Source organism: Staurois parvus, unplaced genomic scaffold (assembly GCF_062004578.1).
Source record: "Staurois parvus isolate SC_StPar_1 unplaced genomic scaffold, SC_StPar_1.0 ptg000561l, whole genome shotgun sequence".
In the NCBI taxonomy this organism is placed as follows: Eukaryota; Metazoa; Chordata; class Amphibia; order Anura; family Ranidae; genus Staurois; species Staurois parvus.
This window is the reverse complement of record NW_028318357.1, coordinates 1,121,397-1,134,008: the sequence shown is the minus strand read 5'-3', so window position 1 is coordinate 1,134,008 and position 12,612 is coordinate 1,121,397. Positions and strand designations below refer to the sequence as shown.

The following is a 12,612-nucleotide window of genomic DNA, read 5'->3' as shown; positions in this document are numbered from 1 at the left end:
CGTTGGTGTCAGTGGGGGGGGGGAGTTGTGCCCCATCATTGGTGTCAGTGGGAAGAATAATGCCCCATCATTAGTATCAGTAACACCAATGATGGGGCACTATTCCTCCCACTGACACTTAACTTGCTGACCCCTGCTCCAGCATGGTGCTGCTGCAGCCAGCATACCTGGTTGCAGCAGCACCATCTGCACGGCACACTTACTTGTCAGCTGTCCTTCTCTCCGGCCTCTCCCTCACTCGATGTTCGCGGGGCCGCTCGGCTCCTCCTCCTCACAGGTGATTGGCCGCCTGTGTGCCTTTCCTGAGCTATAGTTCTGGTGCCCAATCACCGGTGAGGAGGCGGAGCCGAGCAGCAGCATGAACATCGAGTGAGGGAGAGGCCGGAGTGAAAGAGCAGCGCTTCCTGGACTGGATCGTCGTGGGACTGGGACACGGAGCCAGGTAAGATACAGCAGCCCCCTGCCTGCCCCTGTACTTAGTGTCCCTTCCTCGCGGCAAATACGCCCCAGCCGGCGGGCCGGATAAATGTCCTTGGCGGGCTGCATGTGGCACGCGGGCCGTAGTTTGAGGACCCCTGACTTAGATCAAGGTTTGATCTAGGCCTGTTCCAGGTTTAGTGTTTTGGTCAAGGTCAGGGTCAAAGGTCAAGGTCTTTTTGTTTGTTGTTTAATTTTTAAAATTAGTATCAGTTACTGTTAGAATAATAATAAAAAAAAAGCATATTGTGCACTACAGTTTCTGGGCTGTACTACGGGTACAAGCAACAACTAACGTACACATATGTGGTATTGTTGCAATCGTCAAGAGCAGTAGAAATTATTTTCGGCTGTTATTTGGTGGTAGGTTATGGTACTACCAAGAAATATACAGCTAAGTTTAAACAAAGGGTTTTTTTTTTCTTCACTATCTTGGGCCAATCTTCCTTTGGTAATAAACGAAAAAAATAAAAGTAATCAGGGAGATATCCATTACCATTTACCACCAAATGAAAGCCCAATTAGTCCTGAAAACAAGATATAATCCACCAGGATGCACAAAGTAGTTGTGATGATATGTATGGTTTTGCTAAACACATTTCAAAGTTGCAAAATTGTGCTTAGGCGTTAAGATTTGTTTTACCCTTAGGCACGAAGGGGTTAAATAAAGTGGGGGGGGGGGGGGGAACAAAAAAAACGTAAAAATAAATAAAATATGGTATCTTTAAATAATCACCAAACTGAAGTGCAACTAAAAGTCCACGGAAAGCGTATCTTACCCTCCGTTCACATCAAGCCAGACTTTGTGCAACTTCACTGTAAGTTGCACGATTTCAATTTCAAAGCTGAGGGACCCACGCGATTTCAGGTGCGATTTGCAAGACATCTAATACAGATGTCTATGCAAAAATCACACCAAAAGTAGTGCATGTACTACTTTTGAAATCAGTGTGGCTCCAACCAAGTCGGAACCACACTGCTATGACTGCTCCAATTGGGTGCGACTTGGCATGCAATTTTCAAGTTGCAGGACATGCAATTCACATGCCAAGTCGCATCCAGTGTGAACCAGGGCTAAATGTTCAAAGTATCCAAAAACATATTTTTCTTTGATAAGTTTGCAGGATATTATGGACACGGTTTTTATTCAACCAGGTGACCAATACATACACCACCGCAAAACTCATACCAAAATTGATAGACCCCAAATTATAGGTGGCCTAAACGCCACTGGCTCCGGTGGTCAGACAGGTGTGGGTGACATAAGCACAAAACTCTGCCCTGCCCCGATGTAAGTTTCGTCTAAACAGACGATGTCAAGGGGGTCAGCTGATCCCCTTGGCAATATCTGTTTAGATGAAACGTACATCGGGGCAGGGCAGAGTTTTGTGCTTATGTCACCCACACCTGTCTGACCACCGGAGCCAGTGGCGTTTAGGCCACCTATAATTTGGGGTCTATCAATTTTGGTAAGAGTTTTGCGGTGGTGTATGTATTGGTCACCTGGTTGAATAAAAACCGTGTCCATAATATCCTGCAAACTTATCAAAGAAAAATATTTTTTTGGATACTTTGAACATTTAGCCCTGGTTCACACTGGATGCAACTTGGCATGTGAATTGCATGTCCTGCAACTTGAAAATTGCATGCCAAGTCGCACCCATGTCTGGATATGGAGCCAGCAGCATTTTTATTATTAAATGCATACATTGATGGATGATTGTAAGTAGATTTATATATATATATATATATATATATATATATATATATATATATATATTAATTAAAAACACTCGGCGGCAGTACAGTATTTGGAGTCTCATCATCTCGGCTGGGCCTTGCAGTGGAATAGGAAGGGAGAGATGAAAGTGGAGTATACTGGAGATGTGTAGCATGTATCCCCTACGCTAAGAAATCCTTGAAGCAAAATTCATGCAGCTCTACGCTGTTAGACAACCTATAATTTGGGGTCTAACAATCTGGTAAGAGGCAGTGTGTTTTGCAGTAGTGGATGCACCAGTCACCTGGTTGATAAGTTTGGAGGGTACATGGACGTAATCTTTATTCGTAGAAACACGGTTTTAGATACTTTGAACAGTAAGAGAGATTTAACACCCGATTGAATGATTGTTATGATTAACATAGCATGGATTCATTTATATATTGAGCATTTGTATTTCTATTATTTTGAGAGCTGCGATTTACGGTTATTTAGTTTGGCACTAAGCGCAGTTCTTATATATTCACATTACAGTTAGAAATTTATTTGCTCAAGAAAAAATTTTCCATCCTGCTCCTTTGAATTCTCTCATCACTGCAGTTGAAAGCAAACGTAGAGTTGACCCATTGTTTAGATAAATAGGCAAACTTTCTTAGAACATTCTTTTCCTGAGAATGTTTGTCCAAAATTCGACCCATCAATGGCCAGCTTTTCGGTTGTATGAACACTGTCCTATGTTCTATGAACAGTCTCCTCAGTTGCATGAAAGCTCTCCTATGCAGTTGGACAGGAATGTACCCAGAAGGCTGCGAGTTGAATCAGCCCCCAGCTCTGCCTGTGATGCATTTCCCAGAGAATCATTAGATTGCTATGCTGTCAACTCACATCCTTCCTGAAATCATCAAAAAACTAAATACATAGGCAAAATACATAAAGATGGGCTGTTTTACCTGCCAACAGTCCATCTAGCACTAAGATTTACACAGCTCTACTAAGGGAACCTGTTTCTTTGCCCTGCATGGGAACACTGAAGAGGAAATTCCTGTCCAATACCCTAAATTGATGCACAAGTGATAGTAAGTATTAAGATATAGTCTGATTGTACAATCTCCTTAAACCTGACCATACACTATACGATTGTACAATCTCCTTTAGGCTGGACAACACTATACAATCTGATTGTACAATCTCCTTTCAATTACCAAAACTATGTAATAGCATCACACACCTAATCAACTTTGTATCAGATCAGACATGCCCTTGTCCGACATAGTAGATCTAAAGGAGGTTGTACCATCAGATTGTATAGTGTATTGTATATGGTCACTGAAGGAATTAGCCTTTCAGCATTACCATACCGCCATTTTGTCTCTTAGCCTAAGATCTGCCATTTTAAGATAAGAATCCATTTTGAGACTTATGTCAGTACTTAAAGATGAATTTGTGTTTTAAGACTGTTTCTTACTTTCGATAAGAGTCTGAGGTTCCTCTTTTCCCTTCAGATGTAACTTCCTTTTTTCCTCTACCTAGCACAAGACTGAAAGTCTGCGGTGGGCTTTTTCCTGTTGCAAGAGTATTAATAAACTATAGCCAGCGCTAAAAGGGAAGTTGTCTACTTTCTATACTGATCAAAAGTTCATGCTTGACGCATATAATAATAATTAACATAAATGCTAAATGATTGGGCATTACTGACGTATATAATATTCTGATTGGTCAATGCATACCTGTCAATTGATTGGTGCTTATATTTCTATGTATTGTTTTAAGTTTCATATATAAGTTTAAACACGGAAGAATAAATTCAGTTCCTTCTGAGATATCACCTTGTGTCTGTGTGCAATTTCCTGTATCTCAAAGGGAACTCCGGGCCTGTGGACAGACATTGATCAGGGCCAGGGGACTGACGGGAGTCGGTAGCTACAGGAAGGAACGAGAGGAGCCAATTCCTTTCAGTCACCTTTAGCTTTACTAAAACTAAGTAATATAAGGGAAAACCTAAACAATCCATTCAATTTATATTCAATCAGGAAGGCCCTTGCACTACATTATTGATGGCAGAACTAATGGAGATTGTACAAATAGACTGTCTAGTGTATGGCCAGCTTAAGATTTATTAATGATTGGGCAGTACAGTGGCTAAATGGTTAACACTTCCGCCTGGCAGTACTAGGGTCGTTGGTCCAAAGCCCAACCACGGCACCACCTGCCTGGAGTTTGCATGTTCTCCCTGTGCCTGCGTTGGCTTCCTCCGGGTACTCCAGTTTCCTCCCACACTCCAAAGACATGCTGGTAGGTTAATTGGATCCTGTCTAAATTGGCCCATGTATGTATGATTGTGAGTTAGGGACCTTAGATTGTACGCCCCTTGAGGGTTAGGGACTGATGTGAATGTTATATAGATATAGCGCTGCGTAAATTGACGGCGCTATATAAGTACCTGAAATAAAGTACTGTGAGGGTCTGCTTAATTGGCTGTAAAGTTGAATGCATAGTTCGTTTCTGCTTTTTACACCACACACGGATTGGTTTGCATTTTCCCCACTACACCTGAAGACCCTGGTCACTGAACTCAGCCGCAGAGATAAATAGTCACTTTGTGATAGTTCAGTAAAATGAACCGCTTCATGATGTAGGGTAAAACCAGTCATAATGCCTGAACACAGTCTTGCAACTTCGGCATGTGTTAGTAAAACTATATGTATTAATCACAACAACTTGTGCATCCGGGAGAATTATACCTTTGTTTTATTTTCAGCACAAATTGGGCTTTCATTTGGTGGTAAATAATCCCGACGGCTGCAGTGATACCACATATGTACTGTATGTGTTATTTGTACCAATAGTAAGGCTCAGAGACAACATTGAGCATTTTGCTTTTTTTTTGCTTTTTTTTTTTTTTTAACCTGTCTAAAAACACACACTTATACTGATGCCAAAATTTAAAAATGTTTGTTTTTTTGTTTTTAATTCTACCTAAAAACACTTTGACCCAAACTCTAACCCTGACCTAGATGAAACCTTGGTTTAGTTTTTGAACGCACACTAGTAAGGAGAAAAAGACACAATGCATCTTTCTCTACATTCAGAGGAAAAAAAAAAACACAAGGGCAGGCTGTACAGTGACTGATGAGGGTGATAGCCAATCAGAGGCTATCACAGCGATCAGCTGATTGGGAACCAGGTCTCCTGGGGTTCTTGATGACAGCCTAGTTGGGAGCACATTGTGCAGCACGCTCCCAGCAGAAACAGATGTAAATATGTGGCTTTATGGATGAAGACCCACTTCAGTGAGGCCGCATATATGTGTAAAGTCAGCGGCAAGTGGTTTAAAAAAACAATAAAAACAAAAGCTAAAATAATATGAGGTTTATCGGATTAACCATTTTACTACAATTGCCCTAAATACGACAGTGGTGGCAGCAGGGAGTTTTACACATGTTCCCGATGGCTGCACTCCACATATTGATGGTCAACTTTCTAATGTAAGCAGTCCGGCGGCTGAACGCAATAATTCTAGGGCCACTATTCTTACTTAACCCCTTGACGCCAACGTAACACAAGTATGCGGCCTCACAGAACTGGGCTTTTTTCTGTGGGGCCGCATATTTGCGTACCGGTCTTTCTGCTGGGAGTGCGCAGCACGGCGTGTTCCCAGCACAAAGACCGCGATGTCAGAGAGTACCAGGTCCTGTTCTAACTATCGGGACCCCGGACTCCCGATTCCGGGTCACATGATCACTGTGATAGCCTCTGATTGGCTATCAGTGATTAGTCACTGTACAGCCCGGCCCCCTTGGTTTTTTTTTCCTCTCTGTATGAATGGAGGAGAGAGATACATTGTATCTCTCTAACTTCTGACATAGAGGGGGAAACAAAATGTGCACTATTGTTTCTGGGCTGTACTACAGGTACAAACAACAAATAACATACACATATATGGTATAGCTGCGATCCTCAAGAGCTGGAGAATTTATTTTGGGTTGTTCTTTGGTGGTATGTTATGGTATTTACAAGAAACACACAGTTATATAAAAAAAAAAATTTTTTTTACGATTTTCCTTTGATACAAAAAAAAAAAAAATTAGGGAGATATCCATTAACATTTACCACCAAATGAAAGACCAATTTGTCCTGAAAAAGAAAAAAAAAAAAAAAAAAAAAAGATATAATCCACCCAGACGTACAAAGAAGTTGTGATATGTACGGTTTTACTAACACATGTCAACGTTGCAAACTTGTGCTTATGCATTTAGATTTGTTTTACCCTTAGGCGTGAAGGGGTTAAAGTGATACTAAAGGTTATTTATTTTACTTTAGAATAGAAAAATAGTTAGTGGAGTGTTTTTTCCCTTAATGCAGGAAATGTATTAAGGTAAAATCCATTTTGACTTTAGAACCACTTTACCTCTAAACTGATGACCTAGGATAGCGGTCTCCAAACTTTCCTTCAGACTTTAGAGGGGCCGGCTGTGCCCAGTGGAAGTAAACAATGCTCAGTCTTTGGTATGAGGGGGGAGAAATAGTGGTGCCAGTGGGAGGAATAGTGCGCCATTGTTGGTGTCAGTGGCAGGAATAATGCATCAAGGGCCAGATAAATGCAAGCAAATGGCTGCAGTTTGGAGACCACTGCACTAGACAAACGTGCTGTGTATGGATGAACAAAAATGACCTATTTCAAGATCTTTCTCTTAAAGGCAAGTCACATTGTTTGCTAGTTTTCCAGTTCTCAGGTGGCCCAGCACTTTAATAGTAGTTAGGAGAGGCTTTGGCATACTTTTGATATGTTCCATGTAACATGGCTTTTGATATGTTCCATGTAATTGATAGTCTAAAAAGGGAAACATGACAACCTTTTCATGAAACAGGTTGAAGACGGGGGCAAAGGGAAAACAACTCTCAAGAGGAAAATATGATGACCCAAAAGACAAAATAAGGTAGTAAGTAATTCACCCAGACTCTGTTGTAATGGGTCTTTAAATTATTAGAAACCTTTCAAGCAGCCGGGTGAGTGCAGTCGCCATATTCTTGCTGATGGAATGGCAAAGTTATGCAGTCAGCAGCTCAACCCTTTTAAACGAATGATGGGCTGACATTGGCCGCTGTTGTTTGAACATAGCCGCACACAGAGCGGTTAGCTGCGGTCAGCCAGTCCCTGCCGAACCAGCCAAAATTTCAATCCATCTATGCCCAGCTTTAGCAAGGAAATGCAACAACAGTAAAGCACAAAACACAAATATAATAGAAATTTGTTTTTTTTTTCTTAAAGCGATTGTTATTTTAGAGAATAGAGATGTAAAAACAAAACCTGTAGCAATGTACATTCCGGTATTATGCTATTTAATGTTTAATAGCATAAAAAAACATACACTAATAGAAACCAGATGAGAATACATTTTTAAAGAGAATATGTATTTTGTGTGTATGTATAGCAGCAAATGCACTAGGTAACTGAAGAAAGGTGGCAAGGCTTCAAAGGACATTCCTGATCAGAAGTTTGAAAACGTTTGCATGCTGTGTGGAAATGTAGTGGCCTTTAGCGAGACCTAGGCATTTACTACTGGCTCTGGGTGTGATGCACCTTGTCCAGACTGACAATGTTTTGCATTTCTGTTCAGAATGCATCAGGGCAGCTGCTTAGCACATGACCCAGAAGTTAGTGGAGATCACTAGGGTCGCGATATCTACTACAGTCATTTCCAGCTTCCAGAAGGATCCCACAGGTATGGTTTATGTATAGTTATATTGGTCCAAGTGGGACCAACGTAGACTATATAAAAATATCCATGCCTGGGATTCTTCTTGAACTGGGAAGTTTATACAAAGGAATGGAATGTTCCTGACTTTAAAGGAGTGAGACATGGCAGAAGAAGAAAAAAGTTCAGAGACTGGGTCACGTGGAAACATTGCCATGGCTCTGAACCTAGAGAAATTGCTCTTCAGCTAGCACAACACAGTCCACATGGTCTGAAAAATGCCACAATGCAGATCTTAATTTCCGAATGAGACATACCAGGTTATATCCGCCACTTCTTTTGCCTTACCAAGCGAGTCTCCAGAGGCTGGATCAGCTCATGACCGAAGAGCTCCCAGTGGCTAATAAACATAGTAAACTACTGTCTGAAAAGTACCATAATGCAGAGCAAAGACCACATGAAAGGCTGATGCTGCAATCTTTGGTACAGTGGGGTCTGGGTACAGCCTCCAAATATATTGCCGAGTATATGCTGATATGGACAGCTATTGTATAAAGACCAGCCCAAGTGGCATATTAAATGTCTTGATTGAAGATGAAGCAAAAGAAAAAAACAAAACAGAATATTATGAAGAAATTGACTGACCTGACTACAGCAGAAAACAAAAAAAAAAAAAAAAAGTCTCTTGCACTGACAAGACTGTTTTGTGTGGAAGAACTTTATAAATATCAGAATTGGATGAACAGATATATTAATCCTTTTTCAGGTAAAACAGCTCCCACATACAGTATTTAATTTGTGCTTTTGGGGGGGTTCTTGGCATTCAGCATTTAGCCACTATAAAATGGCAAATCAATGTTTTACAAGTATAAGTTACATCCACATTGTAAAAAAAGTTTTACCAGTTTTAATCGCTCCTTTTTCTTTTTGATCATGTTTGCTGCTCCTGAAGATCCTGGTTCTGCTTCTTGAAGTATGCCGTTACCTTCATCATCCACATCTTCGTCTTCAAAACACCAGTCAGGGAGCTCAGGAGGAGGAGGCGTATCTTCAACATCTCCATAACGCTGAAAAAGTTCTTTGAGATAGTCTGCTTTGTATATTCCTGGAGGCCTGGCTTGTGCAAATGTGGCAACTGCTGCTTCAATGCTGGAAAGAAAACCACAAGTCAATTTTTGTTTTACTGCACGCATAACTGAAGCTAACCATTGTAATACATATTGTACATGCTCTATTAAAAGGCTCTTTTGAAAAAGAAAATAGCCTTTATAGCAAATCAGTAAATAAATTTATCAAAAAACTGACAGCCCAGAACCACCCAAGCTTCTTCATTTCTGCAGAGTGGAGGTTAGGCATACCTCTACCAAACCTCATCATACGATGTATTATTCTTGAGCAATGTATCAAGCCAGGTCATTGTCATGTACAGTATTGGGCAAAGGTGGTGTCATGTATCTAGTAACTTTAAGAAAGTAATTTGCAAAGCTTTGGACAGTACTAGACCTAGATGTACTATGTACGTTACAGACAGAAAAAGCAGAACACAAGGCACCATGATAACTTGACTGAAGTGGAAGTAAACCCTACTATCCTTTACAGCCAAGGAAGCTACCATCTTAGCCTCTATTTGATCTGCAGTTGCCATGGTTCTGCACTTGATCAGTCATGACACCAGCCATTTGATGGCTTGACAGTTTGGTTGAGAGCAAAAGCATATGTGATGTAATGGTTTTGGGAAATGGGTTAAGTTCCACTTTAAACATTTTTAAAGAAAAACTTTAATTTTATGGAGGATATATATTCGGTAGGGGCTCTCCTGACACCCCAAGCTCTCTCACTCTCCTGAGACTTACAGACCCCTGGACTCGCTGGTCACCTCAGCTTTCTCAGTCTCCCCAAACTTGTGCAGCTGTCCCAACTCTCCCAGTTCTGTGGGTCAGGAATCCCCCCCCCAACACTGGGTGAAAATTCTTTCAGGAACACAAACCCCCCTCCTGGCTGGAACAAACAGATCTCTCCCTGACAGAGCTCTACCTCCAGAAATGGATCCTTGAGTTATGGTCAGGCCTGGCTTAGAACTAATCTGCACGCCAGTGCACTCACACGGCCTGCAGTTCTCCAGGAAGACCTAGACACAGGATTGAAGGCTCCGTCCCAACCCAGGACACTCTGAAGCCTTCAAGCTCCAGGCCCTAATCGAGAATTACAAAACCCAGAGAAAGCTGTAAACAGTTTCCTTGACTCACAATAACCACTTTCTGTCCACCTGCCCACAATATACTAACAACGGGCGGCAGCTAAAGGACCAGTGCCATACCCGCACGTTGCTAGGGTTTTAAAAAAACCGGGGGGCGCTGTGGAATGAAGATTCCAGTGAACGGGATCCAGTGGTCATGTGATCACAATGACAACAAAACTGTTATGAATCAATCTGAAACATTACAGCTCTGCTTCTCTTCCTGATGAGCGGAGATTGGCCCACAGCTCTCACATGGTACATGGAGCCAATCACAGAACCCTGTACCATGTGACCAGCTAGAACCAATCACAGAAAACTGTATTTTGAACAGTCTAGAACTTAACCCATTCATGACAGTTCAAAGCAAACATTGCATTGCAGAGCAAAAATAAAGTAATTTTCTAGAAAAAAAAAAGTTTTTTCATTTAAACAAAAATGTGTCTGAAAAGTCTTGGTCTTCAATTGGTTAGAAGAGTGGGTGGTGTCTGGCATAAGCTTCTAATGTTGGCCCTGGATTGTGGAAGTACCCCCCCCCCCCCCCCAATTGACCCCTTTTTGGAAAGCAGATACTCCACGGTATTTGCTAAGGAACATGGTGAGTATTTTACATTCTCATTTAGAAAACGAAGAAAAAAAACAAAAATGTATTTTTTCTTGTCTTTCTTTCAAAACTCCATGACAAAAATATCTGCAAAATACTCACCATGCCTCCTATCAAATTTCTTGGGGTGTCTACTTTCCAAAAAGGAGTAATTTGGGGGGTGTTTGTACTATCCTGGCATTTTAGGCCTCCGAAACTGTGATAGGTAGTGAGGAAGTGACATGAGGAAATACTGTATGCCCTTTGAAAGCCTGGAGGTGGCCATTGGATTTTCGGGGCCTGTACGTAGCTAGGCAGCCAAAACGTTTCACACATGTGGTATCCCCATACTCAGCAAATGTAGCAGAATGTGTTAGGCATGTGATAGGCAGTCAAAGTAAAAGCTGCGTAAATTCCAATATATACCATAGTTTGTAGAAGCGATAACTTTCACACAAGTCAATTAATATACAGGTGCATCTCAAATTAGAATACCATCAAAGTTAATTTATTTCAGTAATTCAATTCAAAAAGTGAAACAACTATATTATATAGATTACACACACAGTGATTTCAAACATTTCTTTCTTTTAATTTTGATAATTATGGCTTACAGCTAGTGAAAAACCCAAAATTCAGTATCTAAGAAAATTAGAATATTGTGAAAAAGTTTAATATTGTAGACTCATGGTGTATCAGCTAATTTACTCAAAACACCTGTAAAAAGCTGTCCTGAGCTTATAAATTGTCTGGTTCAGTAGGTTACACAATCATGGGGAAGACTGTTGACTTGACAGTTGTCCAGAAGACAGTCACCGACACCCTCAAAAGGTCATTTATTTAAAGGTACTTACATAGCGCCATCAATTTATGCAGTGCTTTACATGTGTGTGTGAGATATATATATATATATTTTTTTTTTTTTTTTTTTTTTTTTTTTCCTTTTGTATTACATTCACATCAGTCCCTTATCCTTCAGGAGCGTACAATGTAAGGTCCCCATCTTACATTCATACATACTAGGGCCAGTTTAGGCAGGAGCCAATTAACCTACCAGCATGCCTTTGGTGTGGGGGAAGAAACCTACGCAGGCAGAGGGAGAGCATGCAAACTCCAGGCAGGTGGTGCCGTGGCGGGGATTCGAACCAACGACCCTAGTACTGCAGGCGGAAGTGCTAACAATTTAGCCACTGTGCTGCTAGGTCAGTGCTAAAGAAGCTGGCTGTTCACAGAGTGCTGTATCCAAGCATATTAATGGAAAGTTGAGTGGAAGGAAAAAGTGTGGTAGAAAAAAAGTGCACAAGCAACAGGGATAACCACAGCCTTGAAAGGATTGTGAAGCAAAGGTCATTCAAGGGGAGATTCACAAGAAGTGGACTGTGGCTGGTGTCAGTCCTTCAAGAGCCACCACACAAAGACATATCCAGGACATGGGCTACAACTATTGCATTACCTGTCCTACCTGGGCTAAGGAGAAAAGGGACTGAACTATTGCTCAGTGGTCCAAAGCCCTCTTTTCAGATGAAAGTAAATTTTGCACTTTATTTGGAATTCAAGGTCCCAGAGTCTGCAGGAAGAGTGGAGAGGCACAGAATCCAAGTTGCACGAGGTCCAGTGTGAAGTTTCCACAGTCGGTGATGATTTGGGGAGTCATGTCATGTGCTGGTGTTGGTCCACTGTGTTTTATCAAGGTCCAAAGTCAGCTCAGCCCTCTACCAGGAAATTCTAGAGCACAGCATGCTTCCCTCTGCAGACCAGATTTATGGAGATGCTGATTTCATTTTCCACACGGCCAAAAGCACCAATACCTGGTTTAATGATTATGGCATCACTGTGCTTAAATGACCAAGCAAACTCGCCTGACCTAAACCCCATAAAGAATCTGTTGGGTATTTTCAAG

The 12,612-nt window shown here is 41.3% G+C and overlaps 1 protein-coding gene across 3 annotated transcripts in view; it reads right to left on the bottom strand.

The window, feature by feature from the left end:
• RNGTT (RNA guanylyltransferase and 5'-phosphatase) overlaps nt 1-12,612 on the bottom strand; it is a 507,135-nt gene that overhangs the window by 452,691 nt on the left and 41,832 nt on the right. For all 3 annotated transcript variants that reach the window (XM_089691308.1, XM_089691307.1, XM_089691306.1), the window contains exon 6: nt 8,796-9,042. In XM_089691308.1, the coding sequence (XP_089547434.1) occupies nt 8,796-9,042 (247 nt within the window). The remainder of the gene's footprint in view (nt 1-8,795; nt 9,043-12,612) is intronic.